Raw genomic sequence first — 27950 nt, forward strand, 5'->3', positions numbered from 1 at the left:
CCAAGTTCAAAGGTTTTGTGGGCACCCCTGTAATCCCAGTACTCTAGAGGCAGAGGCAAGAGGATCACCTTACTGCATTTTCAGACCAGCCTGCCCTACAGAGGGAGTTCCAGGACAGCCAGGGCTACAGAGGGAGACCCTGTCTCAATTAAAAAAATATCTACCCCCATCCCCAAGTGGACTGGGGTATGTGTGGTCATTACAATCTACATGTGTGTCCCCAGGGTCCCCAGGCTCTGGACAACAGGGTGGCAGAGCAGCACACACTCCCCCAGTTGTTTGGGATGGAAATGGATTAGGGGGCAGAGTGCTGAGCAAGGACAGTTCTCAGTTTATGTGAGAACCTGCTTTGACATCTCCCTCATTTCAACACTCCGGGAACCACTGAGTAGGATGACCTGTGATCCATTCCTGGTGGGCTTCAGGGGCTGCAGTGGGCATCGGTAGTGTGCCCATGAGGGTTTTGGGATAGGGTCCATGGTCCATCCACCCTGACTGAATTGTTGGACTTCACAGTCTCACAGAGGTAAGGGGGCTTCTGTCCCCCTCATGTCCTCACCTAGGCTCTGAACAGACAGCTCAGGGCAGGAAGGACCTGCAGGAGACTTCTGAACACTTCCTTTGCATTCTCTGTAGGTCACTCAACCACATACAAGGCAGCTCTATGCTGGACTAGGCAGACACAAATCCTGGGGGTCCCAGGGACATACTGGGGGAGCTACAGGGCACTGTGGCAGACTGGAGCTACCCACACCTGGGGAGCCAAGACCTGGGGAGACCAAAGGATGGGGTGGTCACTGGGTGCCTCATGGGAAGGGTTTAAGCACTGGGACCCCATGGGAAGGAGTTAGGTGCTGGACCTCACAAAAGCAGGGTGCTGGATGGAGCTGCTTCAAGCACTGTCTGCACTACAGTGACTCGGTGGATTAAGGCAGGAGGAAAAGTGTAACTCAGGAAGCCTCTCACAGGGAGGCTCACCACATCACATAGCTCCTACTTTGAGGGCCACACTGGGCTTCTAAGGCTACTAGAAAGGCAGGCACAGGCTTGCCAACACTCTTTCTCTTATCCTCGGAGCTGAACACATCCAAAACCCCACCAGAACAAATTCTCTTGGCTTTGAAGAAAACAGAGTAAGTGGTGATTGTGCTTATTCATACTAAACTGAGAGTGAGTCCGCCCATGCAATCTATGGGTTGAATAGTGAATCCCCAAAGATGTCCACATCTGACTTAGCACACACTACCTAGCTACAGAGACAGAGCTCAGCACACAGTACTTGGGGACTTGATGTCATTTTGCACTTGATACAGCTGAGGAATAAGATGCAGGGATGAAGCATCTGAGACTAGGAAGGGACAGGGCCACATTTCGCAGGTCCCATGTTTTGGCTCTGAGACACCAAGGGGTACTGGCCGCAGACCAGGTGTGGGCTGACAATCCATGCCCTTTCTGGGGCCAGCTGAGGGGATGGCAATGCCTGGCTGGGTGCCAGCACACTTTTGTGACCCTCTCTACTCAGTCACCCCAAACATATGTTAGCTTGTTGATGACTGAATACTCACAGAGAACCTTCTAGGTGCTGGCTCTGTCCTCAGAGCACCATGTGTGCTGCCTCATCCGCTTCTCACTGGTCTGTGAGCAGTGCTGTTAGTCCATTCCACAGATGAGGAAAACCCAGGCATCCCATCTCAGAATGCTTATTTATTCACATCTCTGGGGGAGGGAGTGGTGGATCATTTGGTAGTGTTTGCCTTTAATCCACCACTCAGGAGGCAGAAGCAGGCTGATCTCTGTGAGATCTAGGTCTACAAAGTGAGTTCCAGCTGGGGCTAAGGCTGGCCCAAACAAAACAAAGTGCTTGCCTTGCAAATGCAAGGATCTGACTTCGAGTCCCAGAACTGATATAAAAATGGCTCGCTGGCCAGCCAGTCTAGCTTAATTTGGTGAGCCCCCAGGTCAGTGAGAGGACCCCATCTCAAAGGAGCTGGAGGGCTCCAGAGGCTTCAACAGACATGAGTGAACATGTACCTGCATATGCACAAACACACATAAAATAAAAGGAACTTTACAGGTTCCAGGGATCAGGAGCTGGTGTCGTGGGTGTCTTCACCCCAGGGTTGATGTTAGGGCCTACCCTAGGGGAGACAGGAAGTCCCCTTTCCTGCTAAGATGGGTCCCTGACTCACCAAATGAAAGCGTGGAGGCAGAAACCAGGGCCTCTGTCTCCAGTAATCTTCCCGTCACTCACATAGCAGAAAACAGCCCCCTTGTCATTAAAGAGATATATTAAGCTGTTTAATACCAGGCTTTCTGCAGGCGAATGTTTTAGAAGGTGAGGGGGCTTTTCCTTGGCAGAAGCTCAGCATGACCTGCAGTCCTGGAGTGTGCAGAAAGAGATACTTTGTGCTAAATTTGGCCTCTCCCGTTTCAGCCCCACAGGTGCCATTGTGTGATGGTCTTGTTTAAAAAGGCACCCTGTTTACCTAACAGTCTCTCCTGTGGTGCACAGAGGGGCCACATTGGAGGCTGGACCCTGCTCTTTGCTGGTCTTCACACCCACTGTGGCTGTAAGGTGGAGGTAGGGAGTCCTAGGAGGCTTTGGGGGGCAGTGATATATCAAAGCTATTTATGTAGTGACTGGAAGATATACTGATAAAGTTCCCAGAAGGTAAGTCCACACAGTGGGGGCTGGGGGGTGGGGTGGACTTGGCTCTGTGTGTTTGAAGGTGGGAATGGTTCTGAGACCTTCTGCTTGGGAGCAGAGGGCCTCTTCATTAGGAACCTTCCTGCTGGCTGCCTCTGCATGGTCCTCAAGGGTGGAGGGCAGCCTGGCTATACGTCCACCTGACCTCTCAGTCCCTGGTAAAGCTCTAAGACCAGGTTAGGAATGAGCTGTCCCAGGCATGGGGCTCTCAAGCAGAACAGGCTTGGCTACCTTTGTCAGCCTTACAAACACGCGGAGGCTGACGAGGACCTGGAACATGCCAGCAACATCAACATCAACAGTTTCGCCAGGTCACCATGGCAGATACTGGACAGACACAATCAGGCACAGCAAGGATAACCCCAAAGACACTGCTCAAGTGACAGCTAATCAGGATCCCTGCTTCTCTCTGGATGCAGCTGCTTCTTGGCTCCATTCAAACTGTGACTCTCAGATGGGGAGCCCATCACCCTCCCATCTCCAGAGGCCAGAGGTCCACATACCAGGCTTGGTGCCCCAATGAGTCACAACTCTGTCCGAAAGCCAGTCTCCTTAACTGCTTACAGTGTCTAAACCAACAGAGGGATTTAAGCCCTCAGCACTCAAAATCACTACAATGTAGGGCCCTTGGGGTCTCCCAGAACAGGAAGATTCCTGGTCTCTGTGGGGAGCCTGCTTTCCAGACCCCAGAGGCCTAGAGGCACCGCACCACACCTGTCCAGGGCAGGGCTTTTGCCTGACTCTTTATTTTGATTGTTTCATGGTGGTGCTGAGGATTGCACCCGGTGCTGCTAGGCAAAGGCTCTACCATTGAGCCATGCCCTCAGCCCCTTACTGAGGGAATCTTCATAGTGGGATGTGGGAGGAGAAAATGGAGGAGAAAATGGATGCCTCCTGGTATGGTCAAGTTAATGTTAATGAAAATCAACTCCAAAGGTTTGTACCCTAGGGAAGTCTGAAGTCATCAAAAGGTGATCATTACCACGGTGGGGCAGACTAGGTTTCCAAAGGGGAGAACTGGACAGATGACTCAGTCAGTTCTTAAGGCACAAGCCTCTGGACTTGACTTTGTGTCACAGCTCCCATATAAAAAAGCCTATAACAGTCACACACACAGGCAGAGGCAGGAGATCCCTGGGGCTCAGTGGCCTAGCTAAATCAGTGAGCTGAAGGTCAGTGAGAGACCCTGTCTCAAAAATAAGGTAGGAAACAATAGAAAGACATACAACATTGACCTCTGGCCTCTACACACATGTGCAAACATGCACATACACAAACGCCCCTCAAAATTATAAGATATAGATTGAGGACATGGCTTAATGCATAAAGGGCTTACTGTGTAAGTGTGAGGACATGAGTTCAAGTCCCCAGCATCCATGTAAATGCTGAGTGAGCACAGTGGTCCACCTGCAATCCCAGTGCCCGGGAGGCAGAGATAGGGGATTCTCCGCAGCAAACTGGTTAGCTACGCTAGACAAATCTTTGAGCTCCGGATTCAACTGAGGGTTCCTGCCTCAATATAAGATGGAGAGTGATCAAGAGAGACACCCAACGCCTACCTCTGGCTCCCACATACACGTGCACACACACATGTGAACATGCATATACACCTGCTTGAATGAACAAAAAAAGAATAAAATAAAAAGTAGCACAGGGTAGACTGGTCTGAGGTGTGAGGTCTGAGGTTTTGAAACACAGCTTGCCCAGGATTTGTGGGCTCAGCTCTGGCATCACCAAATAGAATCGAACGCCTCTGTCCAGGCTCCTGGGAAGAGAAGCTCCCCTTGCCTATGTGCCTTGATCCTGTGGCTCCTCATTTTATTTAAGGGTAATAAAAAGCAGAAACGTCAGTAAAAGGAAGCCAGGGATAAAATATTTAGCACAGGATTTCTGCTACCATCCCACCTTCCCTCCAAGGAGCCCTATATGTTTAGGAACCTATTGATAGGGAAAATAAGCTCATCCCAGAGCCAGCGGCTTGAGTCTCAACCTATTCTCTGGCTTAAGAAAGATTTCAAATCTAGAATTTCCTTTTGGGGCATTAAAAAAAAAGACAGATCCAAAGAAACTGCCTTTGAATAAAACCCTCTAACTTTCATCTCCCTGCCAGGAATTAGGAAAATCAAGACTGCATTTCCTTTCCCACATTTTAATCTCCTCTCCCCTCTGTGACAATCAGGGTGGTCCCTGAAATGGGTGGGCCCCCCAGCCATCAGAACAGCCATGGTGAAAAAGCAAGAGACTGTGCTGTTGTTCAGAACACGTTGGTGGGGGATGCTTTGGTGGTCACCTTCCCAGACACTGTCCTGAGTGTGGCTGGTGCTGAGGTCCCCCCCGAGAAGGTCATGGGGAGGTGAGGGCCTGGCAGGTGCAGCCCATGGCTTTGCTCTGAGCCGGCTTTACTGGGTTCTGTAATTCATTCATCTCCCTGCTGGTTCCTGCCACTGTTATAGAATTTCGTTAATAATTCTCTTTTATCTTATTAAGCAAAGAAACTTCCAGCTGACCAGTCAGAGAAGGAAGGCTATCAGCCATGGTCACCCTCAGTCAATGCCATTTGGGTCATCTGGGTACTGGGTGGGCTGTCATGACCTCAGCTGCCAGAGAACCATACCTCAACTATCGAGAGTGGTGAGGGCAGGGCTGGGGATTTGATTCAGTCAGCAGAGTGCTTGTCCAGCACACACAAAGCCCTGGGATCCATCCCTAGCACCAGACACACCAGGTGTGGCAATGCATACTAGGACTCAGGGCTCGAGAGGTGAAGGCAGGAGGGTCATAAGTTCAAAGTCATCCTCAACCACATCATAGTGAATTCAAGGCCAGACTGATACGAGACCTGTCTCAATACAAAGAGCAGTGAAGACAGCCTTAGTGCCTGTGCTGAGCACACAGACACTGGGGTGGTTGCAAGGCCACAGGGAGACCTAGTTCTGCAGCTGCGAGGCTGGGAAGCATTCTCCCCACCCCAGGGTCCTTGTCTGTGAACACACGAGGAGACTTTCACAGCTCTTGGGACACAAGTTGAGACCTCTTCACTGAGATATAGTCAGCATGGAACCCTGCCCACAATGACTAGGACTCCCAGAGGGAGCAGCTACTGGCCAGCCTTTTCCAGGGGCTCAGAGAGGGACAGGGTGGCAGTTGTGTCCTCCACAGCTGGACATGGGGACACTTAGACAGGAGAAAGGCTGCAGGGCCCTGGCTGAATGAAGTGGGGATAATAAAGCAGACTCCTCCAAAGGCCACATGGCACCCTGATCGACACACTCTACCCCACCTCTCACAAAGACCATCTGCACACCTCATTAAAGTCCACTTGTTCTGATCACAATGGAACTCAGGAGCTAGCAGCTGCCATAGGCGCCTGACAGGCCAAGAGCTGAGGGTGGACACAGGATGGCTCTGAGCTGATGACTCTCTTTAGAGCATTCAGAGGGCTGGCAGGCTAAGCTGGGGATAGGTTCCCCATAGGGGACAGCGCACAGCCCCCTGGATCTCCTGCTCTGCGGCAGGCCCAGATCCTCTGCTTCCTGGATGCCCATCAAGGTTATTGCTTGTTTGTTTTTCAAATTAAACAGATCATGTTCTTATGACTATAAAAATAATCCACAGAGCTGGAAATGATCCAATTGTGCACACCTGAGCCAACCTGGTGCCTCCTGAGGTAGGAAGGCCCCTGTGAATGCTCTAAAGAGAGTCATCAAGACCTCAGCAGTGGCCAGGAAAGCCCTGGACACTAAGAGCCACACAAACACATTGAGTACTCATGGAATACATACCCACATACACACACACACACGTAACACACAGTAGCACACATATGTACCCATGCACATACCCCCACTCATACCTGAACACTCCTCGCCCAGCATGTACAAACTCATGCACACATGCATACATGTTCCTGCACACCATGCACCCCCTCACTAGGTCTGCACCTTGTTTCAGCCCCACTGGGCCTCTCCCCTTTACTTTATTCAGACCTAGGCCTTGGGTCTCCAAACTCTCAGCAGACCCCAGTGGCACTCTCTTCAGTGCCACACAGGCCCTTGGTGGTACAAGCCTTTTCCCATCAGCCACTTGCTCCCTGAAATAGCTCATGAGCCCCAGTGAGAGGTATGAGGTGTCAGGCAGAGGCTCTCAAGATATCCAGAGGTGCCAGGCTGTGCTCTGATTAGCTCCATCCTCACAACTGTGCCCTGTGTGGGGCTTGCCTCATTGCTCATGGCATGCTGTTACTCCCCACAGACTCATCACCTAGGTTTGTCTAGAAAACTCTCTAAGCAGCAGGTCATATCATAGAACAACCCCCGACCAGCTGCTCCCTTGATGGCCCCCAAGCCTGCTCCCATCCCTGAGCCTCTTACGGTGCCCTGATGGTTATGCCTGACAATCTCTCCCCAGGGTCTCCTGTGTCTGATTCCTCCTGTAGGTCCACAGAACTCTCCTCCCTGTCCTGGCTCCTGCCAAAGAGGCAGTCCCTGGTCGTGTCCCCATCTTTGCCTCTGATGCTGTTGCAGGCCACCTTGTGCTCTTGTGCCTAGTGTGGCCCTGAAAGCAACAGAGAAAATAAAAGTGCCACAGCCTGTGTTGTCATTGGAGGCCCTTCGAAAAGTGGCATAGGCACCTCTTGGCACCTCCTGTGTAGCCATGTGTCCTGCCTGTAGCCTCTTGCCTTTCCATGCCTCCAATCCTGTTTTGAGGGACTTTCTTCAGGATTCTGCCTGCTTATGACTTAAGTGCTCTGACTCTATATACTTTCTAGACTGCAGCTGGCTCCAGAGTGGCTTTGAGCATATTGAGGGTGGAACTGGCGGATACTGGTAGGGCCATCCTGCCTGTCCTAGGCTCATCACCATGTTCCTTGGCCCGACTATAACCCTCTAGTGGGATCTGCTATTCTCTGAGCTTCCCTGCATTGGGGCCACACAGGCCTGGACAATGTATTTTCCTCCCATGGAACCTGATGTCCAGCAGGTGCTCAGAGAGAAAGCCCAATGTGCACACTGGGTGGGGGCTGGAACCTTAGAGGGAATGGACCAGGATCCTATCACCAAGGCTGAGGAAAGACACTTTTCAGAGAGTCCTGTGCACCAGAGCCCAGGTGTTCCGACTGTGGTGAGTCACAAGGCAGCTCAGATGGCATAAGGGGGTTCAGGCAACCCCTGAATGAGTGAGTCAGTGTCTGACTAAGGTTCTGGCCTAGCGTGCCCACAGAGGAGCACATGGAAGCCCCAGAAAGCCAGAAGGCCTGGCCACAGCACTGCCAGGATGGGAGAAGGCTGGGAGGCCGGCACAAGTTCAGGGTGGATACAAAGAGTCCTTGTCCACTTCTGGTCAGGCTCAGGCCTCTGCTGGCTCCACATCCGTGACTAGGATTGGGCAATATATTTGCCTTTGGGGCTTGGTCAGGGCACAGAGCAGTGAAAGCATGAGCTGTTCACCAGCAGGGCAGGGAGATCCTTGGAAATCCCTAACCTGTGTGCTCCTGGTCTCCCTATAGGGATGTGCTTAGAAGGTTCTTGTGACGATCATCCCTGTGTGAAGTGTTACTCAGCCTGCCAGACAGTACTGAGGACCCCAGAACACCTGAGGGCTACAATGAGGCCCCTCACCTATGCCTGGGCCACACTGAGGTCCCCTGCCATCCAGTAGCATGCTGAGTTCTTTTCTGCCCACTCCAAGGCTATACTGAGGCTTCCTGATAACCTCAGAACCATTCTGAGGACCCCTTCCTACCCCAGGGCCACACTGAGGCCCCCTGCCTCCATCAGGAGCATACTGAGGTCCCCTGCCCCCTTCAGGGGTGCACTGGGGCCCCCTGCCCACCCCAGAACTTCGCTAAGGAGGGCTCCCTCTTCACCCTAGGACCACACTGAGGCCTTCTACCATGGTGGCTCGGCATCTGAGACTTCCTTCCTTTCCTCTCCTCTCAGTTTTATCTTTCCTTCCCACCTTTGAACAGTCTTGACCACAGGGTCCTGCCAGTCTCTGCCTGGATGTGGGGACCTCCAGCCTGAGCTCTCTCCCCAGAGACTGACAACCCTGGTCCTCTTCTGCTGTCTCTGGAACTTCTATTTTCCCTCCTTCGATGACCTGGCTTCCTATCACTAGGAAAACACACAGAGAAAAGACACCCCTAGTACCACATCTATCCTGTCCTGAAGGTGCTCAGAGGCAGGTGCTCCATGCCTGTTTAGGTTGGACCAGCGTAACCTATAGGTCTCCAGCCTGTCACCTGTCACCTCCCACCTCCTGACCAGCCTGGGGCTGAGCCAGGCTGAGGACCAGATCAATCCACACAGAAAGTGTGGCAAGAGTCAGCTCTGTAGGAGACCACCCACACCGTGCCCTGGTCCTTCAGCCTTCCCTGTCTGCCATGAGGACTAGACTCAGTTCCCTTGTGAGCTCACTGAAGACACTGCAAGTCATACTGTAGTGTAAAGGGTCACAGTCCTACTGAGGTCACCAACATACTGTACAACATTGCAAAAATCCCCAGAGTGGCTGGACATGGTGACACCTGCCTTCAATCCTAGCACTCAGGAAGCTGAGGCAGGAGGATTACTACAAGCTCGAGGCCAGCCTGGGCTAAAGTGAGATCTTGTTTTCAAAAAAGGTATGAACAAACAAACATCAGAAAACAAACAAAAATAAAACCCAAATAAAAGTCCCAGTCAAGGCCTATGGGCATCTTGGAACATGGATAGGAAGCTCTGAGTAGGCTTGGGTTGTTTACGCTTAAACCCCCACTGCAGAGGGGCTGCATAAGAAAGCCAGGTATGATGGCATGTGCTTGTCATCCCAGCACTGGGGAGGCAGAGACAAGAGGATCTTGGGACTCACTGGCCACCTAGCCTAGTTTACTCAGTGAGTTCCATGTCATCGAGAGACCCTATCTCAAAACACAAGGGTAGACGGAGCCTGAGGAATGACACCCAAGGCTGTCACACACACACAGACATACACCACCCTCCTAAATCCCTCAGTAGGCCCCAAGGCAGGTGCATGGTTGGACTTGAGCTGCCTGTCAGTATAATCAGGAGGTGCCCCCTGTGTCACCATTTCATAGACAAAGACAATGAGACATGGGGATGCTTAGAAACCCACCAATGGGAAGCAGGGCTAGGCTTTCCCACCCCATATTGTGTCCTGTCCACCCTACCAAGAGGGTCCCTGAGAGGGACAGTGGTCCCAGTCCTGCAGTGCAAAGTCTGAAGTGGCTTATCTGAAGGGAACACCCATAAAACATCTATCAAAGGCACTAAGGGTGGGGCTACACCTTCCTGTCATAGCCACCATGCACATGAATTTAGACCCTTTTCCTGTAGCCCACTCTGGCAGCCAGAGACGGTGACTTCCAAGGGAACTCTTTATATCCCCCTGCCGTGAGCAGCCTGCAGCAGCGCTTGCTGTGTGATAAAGCCCAAGGCTAGGTCCCTGTTAAACTCTTCCTTATCATGCGTGGTACCCTCCCTGGACACCTGCGGTACTAAATGAACCCCATGGGATGCACAGGGACCCATCTGATGGGTCTCTGACTAGCAACTGAGTTACAATACAGAGGGACTCAGAGAAAGCTGGGCCATGCAAAAGGCCTCCTTGCCCCGAGCAGCTGGCTGCCACAAATACCTACCAGGGCCAAATGTGATCTTTCACTGAGCCCGGTCATCACTCAGAATCCCCATGATCCCAAATAAGAACAGGGCATGAGGTTTCTGGTTCTCCAGGCCCAGTGTATACTGGTCATAATGGACAGATGAAGTTGTACAGAGCAAGGGATGCCAGGGCAGGTCTCAAGTTCACAAAACCAGTCTGTGGACAGTCCTGTCACTAACCTAGAGGAGTAATAGGAATTGGAGATGATGATCCCATAAAGTGGCTGTCCCAGAGTCTGACACCCAAGTGGATACAGGTCTTATATCACATGGGAAGAGTCAGTGCAGGTGCAGGCTGTAAAGATGAGCCGCATCAATTCCCACATGGGTCCAGCACAGGGTCCCCCCAAGTCTCTAAGCTGCATTTGCCTACCCCAAGGGGCAGCCCACTGCCATACTCCCCCAGGTCCCTGGCTCTGTGGTGGTGACTACTGGCTGGGGCCTCAAATCTGCGGTGAGTCACCAACAGAGTGTTGGGGTTGGGAGCGACTGCTCATGGCTGTCCTGATCTTAACCTTCAGCTTCACTGTGGGGCATGTGCTCTGCCACCAGAGACCAAGCTCTGCAGCCTGGGTGAGCCTGTGTAGGAACACTGTCTGGACCTTCAAGTGTCTCTATAGTTGCCCATTTATGTATCTGTGTATTCCACCATGAGGAATTTCTGTACCCAGGATGGCTATTTGCAGACAGATTTTCCTGGGGGATGTAGACACACACACACACAGAGGCTTCTAATCTTTGCAAGAGGCAAAAAAAAAAAAAGCAGCCGACATAGGGCCAGCTTTGAAGCCTGTGGCTGTCAGAGGCTAACACTAAGCCCTGGCCTGGGGGCAGGAAGCAGGGAAGTGAAGGGTGAACATGGGGGCAGCACAGGGCCCCGAGGACCTTGACCCAGCCTAAGAGCACACAGTCAAGCTAGAGTAGTCACGCCTTTCACCAAGGCAGCGATGGGATCTAGGCTGAGGCAACCTTTCCTTAGTGTAGTGGTGCCCCCAGGGCCTGGCACCTAAGCTGGGAATCCTGGCCTTGAGCCCTGGCCTGCTGCCTGCTCTCTGTTTACCTTCACCCTTCCTAGTCTTTTTCCTCCTCCTCAAGGGAGAGTCCATCACAAAATAACACTCATACACAATAGCTGGGAAGGTCAAAGAATGTGATGTGTACTAGAGAGCTGGCATTTACCTACAGCCACATGAAAGCCTACAGCCACCCAGCTGCCCACAGCCACACAACTACCCACAGCCAAACAACTGCCCACAGCCATATAACCACCCACAGCCATACGACTACCCACAGCCATACAACTGCCCACAGTCACACAACTACCCACAGCCAAACAACTGCCCACAGCCACATAACTACCCACAGCCATACAACTACCCACAGTCATACAACTGCCCACAGTCACACAACTACCCACAGCCATACAACTGCCCACAGTCACACAACTACCCACAGCCACATAACTACCCACAGCCATACAACTACCCACAGTCATACAACTGCCCACAGTCACACAACTACCCACAGCCATACAACTGCCCACAGTCACACATCTACCCACAGCCATACGACTACCCACAGTCACACAACTACCCACAGCCATACGACTGCCCACAGTCACACAACTACCCACAGCCATACAACTGCCCACAGTCACACAACCACCCACACAACCATCCAATCACACAATTGCCTACAGCTACAAACTACCCAAGCAGCCATAGACACCCAACTGCCCAGTCATACAACCACCCCACAGCAACACGACCACCTACAGGCACATATATCCCAAGAGCCACCCAGCTTTCTCAGTCTGGTGCTCTTCCCAGCACCGAGCAGAGACCAGAACATCTCAATCAACTTGAAGGTGCTGAAAGAGCTCTCTGGGGGGCTCTGCCTTGCAGCCCAGCACAAGACTTCAGATCTGCGGCTGCAACACGAACTTGAAGGAAAAAGAGGGAGGGAAGTTGGTGGAGGGAGAAGCTACAGGCTCACCAAGTCAGGTTGGGAGGAGGTGTGTATGCAGGCATCACTCAGGTATTTAAATTGAAGATCGAGAAAATGGTCAGAGCTCTGGCCCAGACCTGCTCTGAGGTGGCTCTAGGGGACATCCAGATGCACACCAATGTACCACATCATACCCTGAGCAAATGGTTGCCTGGTCTGGGAGCCATGCCCTAAGCTGCCCATGGTGTTGGTGAATCTTTTGGGGGTCCTTGTGCACTCTGTGTTTCCTGAAGCATTCTGCACCCTGTTTCCCCCTAGATCCCAGCTCCTACTCCAGACTTCACCAGCCCTTGGGCCACAGCATTTGAGATGGACTAAAAATAGCCATTTCAGTGCTAAGTGGAGATGGCTCAGTAAAGTGCTAGCTACATAAGCATGAGGACCAGAGCTCGATCCACAGGACCCATGTAAGAATCTCGGCCCATGTAAGAAGTGACGTGTGCCTACGTGAACCCTTGGGACTCACTGGCTAGCCCAGCCAGCCCAGCCAAATGAGTGAGCTCCGGGTTGGAACGGTGGCTCAGTGGTTGAGAGTGTGTGCTGTTCTTGCAGAGGATCCATGTTCTGCTCCTACCACCCGTATGGAAGCTAATGGCCATCCGTAACTCCAGTTCCAGAAGATCCTATGCCATCTTTTGACCTCTGTGGGCACTGCATGCATGGGGTGTACATACATGCATGGAGGCAAAACTCTGTTCCCAGCACCCATGTTGGTTAGCTCATAGCCACCTATAATTCCAGCTCCAGGGACTCTGATGTTGCCTCTGGCCTCCACAAGCACCTGCACTCATGACCACCCCCATCTACATATAAAATAAATATTTTTTTAAAAGAGTGTTAGAGGAAGAAATCCAATATTAATCTCTGGCCTCTATGTATATACTTATATATGGACAGACACATAGACATAGACACAGACAGATCTCTCTCTCTCTCTCTCTCTCTCTCTCTCTCTCTCTCTCTCTCTCTCCCTCCCTCCCTCTCTCCCTCTCTCTCTCCCCTCTCCCCCCCTAAAGCTCCCTCATGCTTGAAAATTCATTTCAGGAATCACATCCTTCAGAATTCCTCCCCAAATCCCAAGCTGGCTCAGCACCCTCCCCAAGTACCCACAGCATTCTGGCTTCTCTCTCTCTCATAGGACCATTTCAGATTCCACTAAGCCTGGACTATGAATTCTTCCCCTTCCTTTCTTTGGGCAGGATAGTTCTGTAGGACCCTGAGATTACATCACTGTGATTCCTTCTGTCAGATCCACTCATGGTGGCCCTCCTCCACACTGCTGCAGAGGCCTCAGCCCCAGCACACACAGTTCTAACCAGTGCAGGCCTGTACCATTTAAAGTTCCTCTTCCTGCTGGGAAGTGAACACAGATGCTGACAGGAATCAGAAATGGCCAAATAGCAGGTTACCTGTGGGGTGGAGTAACATTCCCCTCCCTAGAGATTCAAGATCTGGGCAGAAAGGGCCCCAGGCCTTATGCTCTAGCTGTGCACAGAACAGCCGGAGGGATGAGTGAACAGCAAGCATTGTGACCCCCACGGCTTCACCCCAAGGAAATTCTGTGCCTCTACCTAGATGTCCCAAGCAGGTCCCCAAAGGACAATAGCCACCAGAGAGAAGCTTTCTCTCCCTCAGTTGCCCCTGTGTCCCATCACTGAGTTCAGTGAAGGGTTTTCGGGTGTCCTCTGTTACACAGTGCCCAGCCCCGGTCTCCTACTCCCACTCCTGACAGCCTCTTTCCCGCCCCTATCTCACTCATCCCCCACTGAGGGAGGAACTTCGAGCCCTGACTGCTGATCTGGGCCAAGGACAATTGTCCAGGCCCTAAAAGTCCTCAGATCAGGCCTCACTTCCTTCTCTGCTGCCCAGCCTCACCAAGCACTCACATCATGCTCAAACCCAGGACTCTCTACATCACCCCACGAGAATGTGCCCCCTATGTCTTCCATCAGGTCACCTCAAACACACTCAGCATAGCCCGGAGCACTTGACAGGTGGCTGGAAGGGTAGGAAATGAAGTTCAGTGTGGACAGCTCAGCCCAGGGCCCTTTGCGCTTAAGCTTGTGCTGGACAGAGCAGCCAAAGCCTGGTGCTTGAAGTCCTTCAGTCTTGAAGGCAGCAGCCAACCTCTGGGACTACACACTGGCTCTTTCTGGAGCTATCTGACCTTCACTTACCTTCAAATACTCACCTTGACTTCCCTGGAAGATGCCCGCTGAGCATTCTTGCAAAGGCTGTCCCTTCCTCCCAGCCCTGATCCTCCTCAAGGTAGTCTGCCCACCTGCCCCACTGGAGCGCTTTTTCCCAGGTTTCTGCAAGCAGCAGCCACAACTGCTCTGGCAGACTGGACACACGCTACTTCATCCCCCTACTGTGCGGCACCCAGAGTGACCCATGTCCAGGTGTGGCAGCACAGTGGCTTCCCAGGAGTCAGGCCTTGAGTCACTGCTGGGTTCCTAGTGCTTGGCACCAGGCCTGATCAGCTCTGGGAGTGTCTGCAGTTGCTAAATGAATATTTATGCTGTGAGAAGTTGTGCAGCACCACAGGCAGCCTCAGGCATGCCTGGAAGGTTTTTTTTTTTTTTTTTTTTTTCAAAAAAAAACCCAGACATACAAAGAAACCATTTCTCTGACTAATTCAGACTTTAGGTTAAAATGTTCAATGGCAAATACACAAGGTTGGTTCCCCATCCTCTAGTTTTGTAAGAAACAGCTTGGCATTTGTGCTGTTGAGGCCTGTGCCCAACCCCACCCTGCTGAGCCCTGCTCCTGACAGCTGCTCTTGGGGAAGTGCTCTGGGCCATCGTCTAGGCCAAGCCCACAAAGGTGGACCTCTCTTACAAGGCTTTGTGGACAGATGATAAACTGAGTCCCAGCAAGGCTCCATGGTTGCCCTAACACAGATAAATGTCTTTATTAAAACTTAAATAATTCCCCAAAAGCACAAATAACAAAATTAAGTAAATTGGAGGTGCTAAAAGTTCATAGCGCATACTTCAAAAGATGCTATCATTTTGAAGTGTAGTTGTGGTAAAAGCTTTATGTCTAAAATAAGGAGCTTTTAGCCCCTCGATAACAGAAACAAAAAAATATCCAGACACAGCACACGCCCTAAGCAAACAGGATCTGACACCCTCTTCTGGCCTCTGTGGGCATTGCCTGCATGCAGTGCACATACATACATAAAATAAAAATAGATAAATCCAAAGAATTTGAAAAAAACATTGTGATGTGTTACCTTACACCCATGAGCAACTATTGTTAAAGACAAATAACAGCATGTGTTAGCAAAGGCAGGATAAGCCAGAGCCCTGGGCTACACAGGTGGGATGGCATTCATTGCTCCCGTGGAAACCAGCCACAAGCAAGCAAGAATGTAAAAGCTCCTTAGCAGCCCTTCCAAGGCCAAGCCATCCCACCTCTTGAAAACATGAGGACAGCTCAGTTGGTAAAGTACTGGCCTTGCACGCATGAGGACCTGAGTTTGAGCCCCAGTGCTGGAGAGGTGGAGACAGGCAGACCTCTGTGGCTCGCTACCAACCAGTTTAGCTTACTTGTTGAACTCCAGGTCACTCAGAGATCCTGTCTCAAAGGAGGTGGATGCGGACAGAACTCCTGAAGATGACACCCAAAGTTGTCCTCTGACCTCTACACGCACACGCACACGCACACGCACACACGTTGTTATAGAACGTGGTCCTCTGGGCAAAACAGCCACCATTTTCATTGGATCAGCTGTGCCTATTTGCAAGAGACTCAGGATCTGGCCTGTTGAGTGCTACCTTCCCTCAGAGAAGGAGGGGTGGGGAGGGTCACTGGACCCTTACCTAAGCCCACTCTTCCCAGTCATTTGTGTGTAATCCTGCCCTACTGCATAAGACAATGGAGTCTCTGGAGAAGCTAGAGTATGCAGACTGAGGTAGGTAGCTGAAGGGGCTCCATCTATATGGCTACGAGGGATCCACCATCCAGGCTGGGTGCAAACTTTCCAATGTGGCTGCTTTGAGGTCACCCATGGTCCTGTCAGTGACCCTCACCCATGCTCTATAAATAAGCCCAGTAAACTCACTGGTTTCCCAGGGTGGACTTTGGTGGAATCAAACTTTGGCTTGTTACTGAGACCTGATGAGAAGAGGGTAGATGTTGTTTACATCGTCCCAGGGAGGGAATTCTTACAACACACACGTAACCACACACACATGAAAATGCATATATGCTTTAAAAAAGAATCCTAAAACATGTCCATGCAACATGAACATGAACATGGGAAGGTTCAAAGCAGTTTTATCTGTTATGGACAATAAGAATACCCCATGCTCATCTGCAGGTGGATTTATTATTATTATTATTATTATTATTATTATTATTCCATGTGATGGAATATTATTCAGCAACAAAAAGGAAGCATTACCACATGCTCCAGCACAGATGGATTCTGAAAAGACAGTATTACTATGAGCCAGACGCAAAGCAGCACATGCTGCATGAGTCCAGGTTTACTAAAACCCAGAATAAGCAAATCCACACAGCGAGACAGGAAATTAGTGGTTGTCGGGTACTGCGGGTGGGGAAGGAGGTTGGGGAGAGACGGCAAGATTTGAAGGAGTTTCCTTTTAGAACAATGAAAAATGGGGGTGATGGATACACAAGTCTGTCGGTGTACCAAAAGCGTCTGGATTGCAGGTGTCCGGTGGGTAAGCTGTGAGGAATGGAGGCTAGTCTCAAGAAAGCTGCCTTTATGTGTGTGTGTGTGTGTGTGTATGTGTGTGTGTGTGTGTGTGTGTGTGTATGTGTGTGTAGAGCATGCATATATATATATATGCTTTAATACTCATTTTAACCCCAAAGCAAGAAGCATATCCTGGAGTTCATGGGCTACGGTGTTGGTTGTGTGTTGGTTATGTTCATCCTCCTCCCTCTTCACTCCCTCCCTGTCCTTCTCCCCTTTCCTCCTCCTTTTCCTCCTCCTCTTCCTCATCCCGTAAGGTCTCACTTTGTATCCCAGGCTGGCCTCAGAACTCTTGGCAATCCTTCTGCCTCAGCCTTCCAGTGCTGGGATCACAGCTGGGATCTACCATGCCTGCAGGTTGTGTGCTTTTCCAACATCTACTGAAATACATGACCGCCAACAGTTCAGACAGTCTCCCTCAGGCCACGTCTAGCACACTTTGTGGGGCTTCACACTTTGTGGGGCCCTAAGGCTGCCCCCACCAGTTACCCACTCTAGACCCTTCCACTCACACCCACCCAGATCCCAGAGGGAAAACCCTGTGCCTGCTTTTATGTTGAGAATGTGCGAGCTCATGGAATAATGTCCTTTGACAATTCTGTGCTGTTGAGACAGGGTCTCATTATGCAGCCCAGGCTAGCTTTGTATTTAAGATCCTCCTGCCCCAGCCTCCAGACTGTGGGGATCATAGGCATGGGCCACCATGCCCAGTTTTTTATTGTTTTTTGTCTTTTTGAGACAGGGTTTCCTAGCAGCCCCAGCTGGCCTGGAACTCACTATGTGGACCAGGCTGGCCTCAAATTCACAGAGATCCGCCTGTCTCTGCCTCCCAAGTGCTGGGATTGAAGGTGTGTGCCACCACGCCTGGCTCATCACACCCAGCTTTAAAGGGAACTGTTAAGTTTTTTTCTTTTCTTTTCTTTTTTTCTTTTGTGTGTGTGTGTGTGTGTGTGTGTGTGTGTGTGTGTGCGCACGCACAGATGTATGTGCACCCAAATGTGTGTATTATGTGCTTGTGTGAGCCAGAGGTCATTCCTCAGAGGTCACCCATCTTGTTCTTTTAAACAAAGTCTCTCACTGAGACCTGAAGTTTGGTGATTTGGCAAGGCTTGCTGGCCAGCAAGTCCCAGGAATCCCCGTCTCCACCTTCCCTTGCGCTGGGATTATAAGCACACTCCACCATGCCTGGCTCTTTTACATGGGTTCTGGGGATCCAACTTAGGTCCTCGTGCTTGCATGATACACATTTTACCAACTGAGCTGTCTCCCCTGCCCTAATGACAGGTTTTAATTTCTTAAGGCCATGGTCAAGAACCACAATGACTGTATCAAACCACAGCCGCAGAGGGCAACAGCAGCACCAGGTCATGGGCCCTGCCCAATGTCATCACAGTAAACGGCTGCTGGCAAGGGGACTGGAGGCAATGGGTCTTGGGCCTGAGTTGGTCAAAGTCTTGGGTGCCCAGAAAGGCCTAGACAAGATTCAGGGAAGAGCAGCCAAAAGTCCAAGCCAGGAGGACAAAATGTGAAGTTTGCAGCAAGTTGTGCCACCAGCTGGCACAAGGTTCCCACTTGGAACCCCCACCCCCACCCGACTTGATCCAGTCCACACACCTGGTTCTCCACTATGCTAGTCACAGGCCCCTGCTGTATTCTGAGGCCTCAGATAAGCTGGAGAGGCAGGATCTTACCCACTGGACTTCCCAAGCTTCCAAACTTAGTCCCTTATGTGACCACCCAGGGACATGGCGGTGCAGCTGAGAGTGCTCTGCATCCACACTATTAAACACTTCAGGTCCCTTGTTTGTATGTGGCTGTGAACAGCCCTTCTTCAGGCTCTGTGGCAGGGATGAAACAAAATGCAGCCCTGACTGGAGAGCCCTGCTCCCGTCTGAGAGCCCAGGGAACACAGGCTACTGAAGGGTTTGACATGGTTGTGACTGAGGCTGTACATGGCCAGACCTTGTTGTCTCTCCAGTTACTCACACAGGGACAGGCTGAGGACCAGAACCCAGAACCACCCCCATATATCCATTGACACCTGAGTCCCCAAGACTTGCTGTCCCAAAACTTTGGGCCACAGGGAGCTCTCTGGACAGCCTTGGACACACCTGTAAACTACCAGGCTTAAAGATACCTGTCCAACAAGAGATCCAAACTTGCCTCCCGGAGCCTGCACCCTTGGAGCCTGGCTGAAAAGTGGCTGTACTAACTGTTGAATCCACTTACTGTCCCTAGATCCTGGCCAGCAGCTGCCTGTCCAGGTCCATTTGTCACCTGGCCTGGCCTTGGCATTTATGCAGGCAGCTCCTCAGAGCACTGTCCTCATGAGAACCAAAGGCCTTAAAATAGCCTCCTTGGGGGCTAAGGATGTGACTCAGTTGGTAGAACACTTGCCTAGTATGATAATGTTCCATCTCCAGCACTGCACAAATAGGGTGTGATGATGCATACCTGTAATCCCAGCACTGGGGATTTAGAGGCAGGAGGATCAAAAGTTCAAGGTCATCTTCCACTACACCACAAGTTTGGGGTCCTGTCTCTCCAAGAGAGGCAAGGGGGAGAGGAGGAGGAGGAGATCTCTTTGAAGACTCATGTGGAGGTGAATGTATGTGATGCCAGCACTCTGACAGGATGTGACCTCAGTCACGTGGCCTCACGGTGCCCCTGGCCACCTGGCCCCAGCTGCGATGAGCCTGCACCGTGCCCAGTGGCACAGGCTTCACAGTCTACTGGCTGAAGCTCTATGAAAGGGTTTTCTCTCATGGGTATGGGCAGTGCTCAGCTCTGGGCTGCTGTATATGAGGCAGGTGGACTCTCTTGGCGAGCCAGGGAGGCCCCCTTTCCCATTGAGTCCACCCTGTTCTGCCTGGCCAAATAGGAGGACCAGGAATAGCGAAGTGCCTTCCCTGCAAATTTGAGGATTAAACAGGAAATCCGGATTTCTAGCTTATTTTATAAATTAAAAAGCAGGCTGGATAGTTGAGACCTGGTCAGCCAACTCACAGCTGGGCTGTCCCTGGGGACCCATACCCTGAAGCCTGCCACACTCCCTGCCCAGCCCTGCAGCCTCCTTGGCCTCTGCAACTGCAAACCACAGCAGCCCTCCTGCTGGCCCAAACTAACAGAAGATGCAGTCTTGGGCTACTCAGGGTGCCAAGCCTGTGGTGAAGAGCTGGGTGCCACAAGCATCTCCTGCCCAGTAGGTAGCCCAATGCCACATGGTATGCCCACGTAGACACTGGTGATGAGACTTCTACCTCTTCTGTGACATGTGGGGGGAGGCACCACCACATTTTCTGATGGAAGTTTTGTGTGTGCACACGTGTGTGTGTGTGTGTGTGTGTGTACACCTATGTGTGTGTGAAGCCAGAGGTCAATATCTGGCGTCTTCCTCAGTCATTCTCCACCTTATCTTTGAGAAAGGGTCTCTCACTGACTGGCTAGCCAGCAAACCCCAGGATTCCTCCTGTCTCTGCCTGCCTAGGATTGGGATTACCAGTGTGTACCACCACATTTGGCTTTTTGTGTGGGAGCTAGAGATTGAACTCAGGTCCTCAGGCCTGTGTGCAAGTACTTTACTGACTAAGCCATTTCCCCAGCTCTCTATGATGAAGTTTTATGGCACACAGGCTCCCCGAGGCTCCCTCACTGTGTCCCATTGCCATGGCACCTGGGCAGTAGGCTGAGCGAGAAACAGAAGCCATACTACCTGCAGAGCTCTGGACTGTCACACTGATCCCTTCTGGAGCCCCCCAGCCCCTGAGTGTGCTGGACAATACAGTCTCCTCTCCACAGTGGTTCTTGGATGTTCATATTTCCAGTCCCCTTGTTAAATGCAAACACTCACCCCAAGTCCCCAACAGAGATATTGCCTTCCCCACCTGGCCTCACACCCGCACACTTTGGCCCAGCCTTGTGCCCACCCCAATGCCAGGCACTTACTTCATAGGTTTGAACAGTGCTTGTCCATAATTCTGGAAGGTCATGATGAGCTTCAGCTGTGTGCCCCCCGACTTCATGGCTGTAGGAGGGAGGGAAGGAGAAACAAGGTCACTCACAGCTTCAGGCCCTGACTCTGCCCAGGCAGCAGGGCAAGATCAAGGCTCTAGCTACCAGCCAGCCAGGTCCTCCTCATGCGAGTGAGGCTCCCACTGTGCCTGGGAAATTGGGGTTGTGGCAATGATGCACCCCAGCTGGCTGGGGCCTCTCCTGATGTAGCAGTTAGGGTTGAGTCAATGCCTACCGGGTAAACAAAGAGCCCAGCTGGAGGGGATGGGCAGTGCCTCTGACTGCCAGGCCAGGAGTGCAGCCACATGCATGCACACCTACACATGAACACCCACATACCCCACGAACACCAACATACCCCACAAACACACCTACAAAACCCCAAACACATCTATATACTCTCCACACCCAACAAGCACACCTATACACCCCCACATAAACATCTACACCCCCACAAACACACCTATATAATACACCCCTGCACCTATACCCACAAACACACACCTTCACATACCCACAAACAGCCCCATAACTACACAGCCCTACACAAATACTTATACACCTACAAACACATCTATATACCTCCACAAACACACCGATCCACACTCCCACACCTATACCCACAAACCACTTATATCCCCACAAACATACTTACACATACCTACAAACGTCCCCCCCCCACATAAACATACTTATATCCCCATATTTACAAATATCCCCATACCCACAAACATAACTACAGACGCCCAAACATACCTACACATACCTGCAAACATCCACACCTCCACACATCCAAACACATCTTCATCCCCCACCTCCAAACACCTCACATCACACTGCCCCCACACCCTTACACCCCCACCCCCACCCCACTGCATGCCTCATCCCAGACAGCTACTGAATTTCAAAATGCCTGAGCAGTCAGTGAGGAAGCCTTCAGATTGAAGTCCCTATGTCATCAGGACACACCAGGATAGGAAAGCTTCCAGAAGTTTACAAAAGACCCATGGGTCTGGTGCCTCACAGGTTTGGAAAGTTGAGAGTTCCCAAAGCACCCTTCTTTCCCCAGCCTTGGACTGTCCTTTGCTGAGGAAGGAGATTCATGGGGACGTTCTTGTCCTAGGTCAGTCATTGGGAGGGTCCCCAGGTTGTCTGAGGCACGGGAACCATGAAGGGGCCATCACATTGCACAGTTTGGCCAAGGCCATACACATGGAAGCTTTTCTGCTGTGTACAGAGACCTCCTGTGTCTATGGCAGGCTCTAGTCACTTGATAATGGCATAGATGTAACTTAACCAGGCATCTAGACAGAGCGTGCACTGAACGGGTGGGCAGATGGTACGTTAGGAGCAGCAAGAGAACTTCAGGGTCCTTGGTGCAGGGGGCAAAGGAGGCATGTTTGGGGCTGGGGTCAGCATTAGGAGCCACTCCATGGGAGGGAGGCACAGGGCTGGTGGCAGCAGAGCTGACACAGGTCCAGGAGAGATGAGCCGGCACCTTGCAGCCTGAGAGAGGCTGCTTGTCACAGTGGGAAGAGGGCCACAGGCCAGCAAGACCAGCTAGGTGCCCTGGTGGCAACCCTGGTGGCTCTGGGCTGAGGGTAGAAGCTGGAGCTAGGTGTAGGCAGGGTGGGGCAGCAGTGAAGGTGGGCTGTATGAGGGTAGGAATAGTGAGACGGAAAAGCATAGCAACCACTGGGGAGAGGTTGTGAGTGGATGAATGGAGGGCCTAGGAGGGCTCTGCATCACAGGTGGAGCTGGGGATAACCAGGATGCCCAGGAGCCTGGGGTAACACCAAGGGAACCCACAGTGTGAGGTTCTGAGGACTTTCCCACAGGAGAGAAAATCCTGCCACAGAGGTCACAGGCCAAGCTGCAGAACAAGAACCACACTAGCTGATATTCTGGGACCAGAAGTAGGAGCAAATGCTGGCCAGGGGGCTGGGAAGGAGCTGGCTGACATCAGGGCAGCCAGACCATCTGCACACAGGAACCATGGGAGGGGATGTCTGGAGGGGCAGGTGAAGGTTGGCAGTGGTCTCTGGGACTCTCCAGAATACCCCCAAAGAGGCTGAAGATGATGGGAGGTGAGGGCCAGAGAACATGCTTTCCCCATCTGGTTCCTAGACAGAACAGAACTGGCAGGAGACTGTGGCTGGTGTGCCAGGGCCAAGGGAGGCTCATACCTTTAATCCCAGCAGTTGGGAGGCAGAGGCAGGTGGCTCTCTATGAGTCAGAGGCCAGCCTGGTCTACATAGCAAGCTTCAGGCCAACTGGGGCTACAGGGAGACCCTATCTCATAAAATGTTTGGTAGAAGAAAGACCATGGTATCTGGCACTGATCTTCATACTGATGCTAGGCACTCTGGGGGGAATCTTCCCTTTTCCAGCCTCAGTTTCCCATTCTGTAAAATGGGGCTGACGATGTCTGCTTAGCCTTTTTGTATAGATATTTCCTCCATATTAAAATATTTCTTGCTGGTCTGAGGCTCATTAAGATTTAGGAAGTAAATGAAACTCACAAGGCTCAGGAAGTTCCTGACTCTTCTAAGACTTTCAAGGCCCCTCCTCCTGGGTTATACAGGCACTAACTGCTGGGGAGAGGAGACTCCCACTGACCAAGCCTCCTGCAAATCCTGTGGAGAGCTCCAGAACTGCAGCTTTTGTGAGTCGCTCAGGCTGGTCTGGGCTTTCCCATGATGTGTCTTTAGGTAACCCTAATTACACTCCCTGGTTCACTAAGCTAGATTTGGGTCTAGTTAATGGCCTATCTAGGTTGAGTAGGTATTTGTCCTACCCAGGATAGTCACATGGAACTCCTTCACAAAGCTTTCAGGAGGGTCAGGCTCAACGAAAGGCAGTGGCCTGCGCTGACCTGTGCAGCAGGGATGCACCCCGCCCTCCCCGCCGCCCCTGGTTGGGATTGGTGGGTACCTTGCTGTATCTAGATATCACCTGCCTGGCTGCTTGCTGTGTGTAATGGTTGGGTCCTGATCAGGACCTAGATTGATTTGGGCCGCCCAGACCAGTGGGTGGCTGGTCCTGAGGCCACCACCCATCTCACCTTTCTCCAAACTCAGGAGGCAGCCATGGTGCTGGGGGCTAGAAGGTAGATGACCTCACTGGATGTTATGAATATCCAACCTGTTCCAAGGAATTCTGAGTGACACCAAGTTCTAACGGTCTGATTATTAAGCAAGCAGATTATGGACATCATGCTCCAGGAACCTTGTTTAGACATGGGCTTGGGTTGTTCAGCCCTGATGCACAGACCGGCAGCGAGCCCGTACCTCTCCCTTGAGAAGAGACCAGCAGGGAACTTAAATTTTCTGCTTTTCCTTATTTGTGCTTTCTAAATTGGCACAATGAACATTTGCTACGTGTTTGGTAAAGTGAAAAAGAAGGAAGTGATTAAAAAGTTTGTGGCCCCATTAAGGCTCAGTGGATGCCCCATTTCCATTTAATAATAGGGACTGCTGGGTTTAAGGGTTCCTTCCTTGGCCGGGCTTTTTCTAAGGTTTATAATCCTTTTCAAACAGCAAAATGTTATGCGAATCTGAGCAGTTCAGTCTGCCTTTCTCTCTGTGTCTCTCCCCCTCCCTCTCTTCTTTCTTCTCTCTCCTCTCGGACCCTCAACCCCCATCTCTCCCACACCTGTCTTTCTTCCTCTCTTTCCTCCCCTTCTTCCCTTCCTCCTTCCTCTTTCTTCTCTCCTCTCACTTCTTTGTCCCTCCCTCTACTCTCCTACCCCCCTCTCTTTCTCTCTCTCCTCCCCCTCTTCCTGGCCTTGGACAGTCTCCTATAGCCCAAGCTGGCCTCATACTTGCTACTGTCGAGGATGACCTTGAACTCCTGACCCTCTTACCTTCTCCTTCTCAGCACTAAGATTACAGGTGTGACCACCATACCTAGTTTGTGCGATGCTGAGGACGGAACCCAGGGCTTCCCGCATGCTAGGCAAGCACTCCACTGATGGAGCCACACTCCTAGCATAGTCCATCTGCTTCCTTGTTCTGACTCAGTGTATGGCTGGCTCCCCCAATTCAGAAACCAGAACCTAAGGGCATAGAGCTTCGTCGAGGTGTCAGGCTCTAGGGCTGTAAACCTCTGTCCTGTCCCAACTCACCGTCAGCCCTGTAGGTGACACAGTATATTCTGCTCAAAGCTCAGACCCCACATCTCCCAACACAGACTGCTTTGAGTTACGGCAAAGGCTCAAGGGGGCAGCAGACTCAGATACCCATCAGCCTGTGTACCAGGCTGTCCCCATTGCACACTGAGGAAATGGGCCAGAAATGGGTGGTCAGGGTAGAAGCCAACGGGTGGCAGGGCCAGGACACTTTGTGGGTTTTCCTATGGGAGAGCGACAGAAAGTCATTTACAGGACAGCTCCCTTCATTACTGGCCTGAGAGGTGGATCTATGAAAAACTGAGGCCCAGGCTCCAGGTATGACAGCCACTGGGCACTTTCTGTCAGGGCCTCCTGTGTTTCCCAGTGGACAGAGACCAGCCAAACTGGCCAACCTTGGTATTTGGAGGGTGCATAAGAGGGCAAGATCCCACAGAAGCCCAGGGGCCAGGTAAAGACAGTTGTGATGGCAGGCACTTGGCAGCCCCTCTGTGAAGTGTTACATCCCAAATGAGTTTCAGGCAACATGTCTACTGAGTCTCTCCACCCCTGCCTTTCCTCCACCTCCATCTGTGGCTACCACTGCTATCATCCAGTGGTCACAAACACCAGACCCCCATGGCCTCTGACCTCAGCAGTCACACATGCTTCCAGCACAGGAAAAGCAGCTGCTGCCTTGAGCCTAGATGCTTCCCTCAGGTCAAGCTCACTATCCACAGAACCAACCCAACCCAATGGCTCTTCAGCCTTCCTGATGTCCCCAAAGAGCCATGTCCCTAGACATGCATTGATATATGCTGTTAATTAATACTGATGGTATTTCTAAGAAAATTACTACCGTGTGTGCTAACGCCACTCATCTCTTTCTCTAGGGCATGGCCCAGAGTGAGACTTCAGAGGTGAATACTGACTTTTCAAAAGAAGAACCACTGTCATCGAAACCTACAAATGTGCTCAGCACCTGTGTGTGATGTGGGTGAGTCACCCAGTCTTCAGACAGCTTGGCTACCCACCTGGAATTCCCCCGAGAGGCAGCCCTGGGATGAGGGCTCACCCCTGGATGGGGAAAGTGTGAGGAATAGGGGCTCAGCACCCCAAAGTGGGGGAGGAGGCCACAGTGCATGAAACTCCAGGTTCTATCACTGGCTCCTTGTGTGTGCATTGTAACCCATGTCCCGGTGCATACAGAGGACAGGGCAGTGATCATGTGTGGACAGTGGATGCAGCCACCACTCAGCCATTTGTTTTCCGTGGGAATAGGGCCAGAACTAAAAGTCTCTTGTTTTTAAGAAGAGCCCAACCCACATTTTATATAAACTAATTCCATTTTTAAATGCCTGTTGGGGGCTGGGATGTAGCTCAGTTGGTAGAGTGCATACCTGGTGTGGTTACTTTTTGTCAACTTGTCACAAACCTAGACATACTGAGGAAGAGGGTATTTTCTCCATGAGATTGGCCTGTGGCCATGTCTGAGGGGCATTTTCTTGATTGCTAATTGATGTAGGAGGGCCCATCCCACTGCAGGCAGTACCATCCTTGGGCAGGTGGGCCTGGGCTGTATAAGAAAGGTAGCTGAGCAAGTCAGGGGGAGCAAGCTGGTAGGCAGTGTTCTTCCATGGTCTCTGCTTCAGTTCCTGCCCTGGCTTCTCTCAATGATGAGCTGCACCGGTAAGCCAAATAAACCTTTTCCTACCCCAAGTTGCAAAGCTCTGGGCTCCATCCTCAGCACTGGGGAGGTGGAGGCAGGAAGATCAGGAGTTCAAGGTCATCCTATAATACAGAGGGGAGTTTGAGGCCAGCCTGGGATTTGTGAGACACTACTTCAAAACAAACAAATGACCAGTGGTGCTTGGTGGCCCTCAGGTACCTACCACTGTCAGGCTTGGCCTTGGCTGTCTTATCTGGGAGAAAGTACTGGTGATTCTGTTCTTACCAAAGTCCTGAACTGCATTTTAAGGGATGGGGGAGAACTGTTTTAGATTAATAGGGGCAGGTGTTCGTGGAAGGCCTCCTCAGGGAGGACATGCACTTAAGAGGCTGCCACTCAGCTCTCCCCTGCTTGTCCCACATGTCACTGTGCTGGGGGGACTTGCCTGTGACCTTGACTCCCTTCCACCTACCAACCTTGGGCTTGAGGAAAAGGGCACAGGATACATTCACCTGTTGGTCAGAGGCAGACTCCCTGGGGCTGGCACTGCAAGCACCTTCTCTGACAGGAGGGGCAAAATGAGCCCAAGTGATAAGGAGTCAATGGCTGCTCCAGCTGGGTCTTCAAGTCTGTGACCTGAATCCCTACCAGTGACCACTTTTGCTCTTGACCTTTCACCCTGGCACTGAGCAGGGGATACCTGTTTACTGCCTCCCTGGTGCTCTTGGCTTTGTGGTCCCTGTCCTCCCTGAGGGCCCCTCCAGCACGGGGGTCTATGACCTGCAGTGGCCATCACTCCCTGGATAGAAGGTAGAGGCCTGTGTTCCTGCTGAGGCTGGTGCTGCCTTCTAAAAAGACCTGTGTCTCAGTCTCATTAGAGCTGGGGTCCCCCATCCATAGACAGCATCTCCAGGAGTGCCCCAGCCAAGGACCTTTTTTTTTTTTTTTTTTTTAAGAATTCATTTACCATTTACTAGCAAACTTTAATGTCATTTTAATGTTGCTTCACACCAGCAATTTTATTCACACAGAAAGAACATAAGTGTGTTTACTATAAA

General features: G+C 51.5%; 1 protein-coding gene across 1 annotated transcript in view; it reads right to left on the minus strand.

The window, feature by feature from the left end:
- Fam20c (FAM20C golgi associated secretory pathway kinase) overlaps positions 1–27950 on the minus strand; it is a 60386-nt gene that overhangs the window by 24259 nt on the left and 8177 nt on the right. The window contains exon 3 of the mRNA XM_008851452.2: positions 21050–21128. Within this exon, the coding sequence (XP_008849674.1) occupies positions 21050–21128 (79 nt within the window). The remainder of the gene's footprint in view (positions 1–21049; positions 21129–27950) is intronic.

This window comes from Nannospalax galili, unplaced genomic scaffold (assembly GCF_000622305.1).
Source record: "Nannospalax galili isolate Female #2095 unplaced genomic scaffold, S.galili_v1.0 scaffold664, whole genome shotgun sequence".
NCBI classification, from domain to species: Eukaryota; Metazoa; Chordata; class Mammalia; order Rodentia; family Spalacidae; genus Nannospalax; species Nannospalax galili.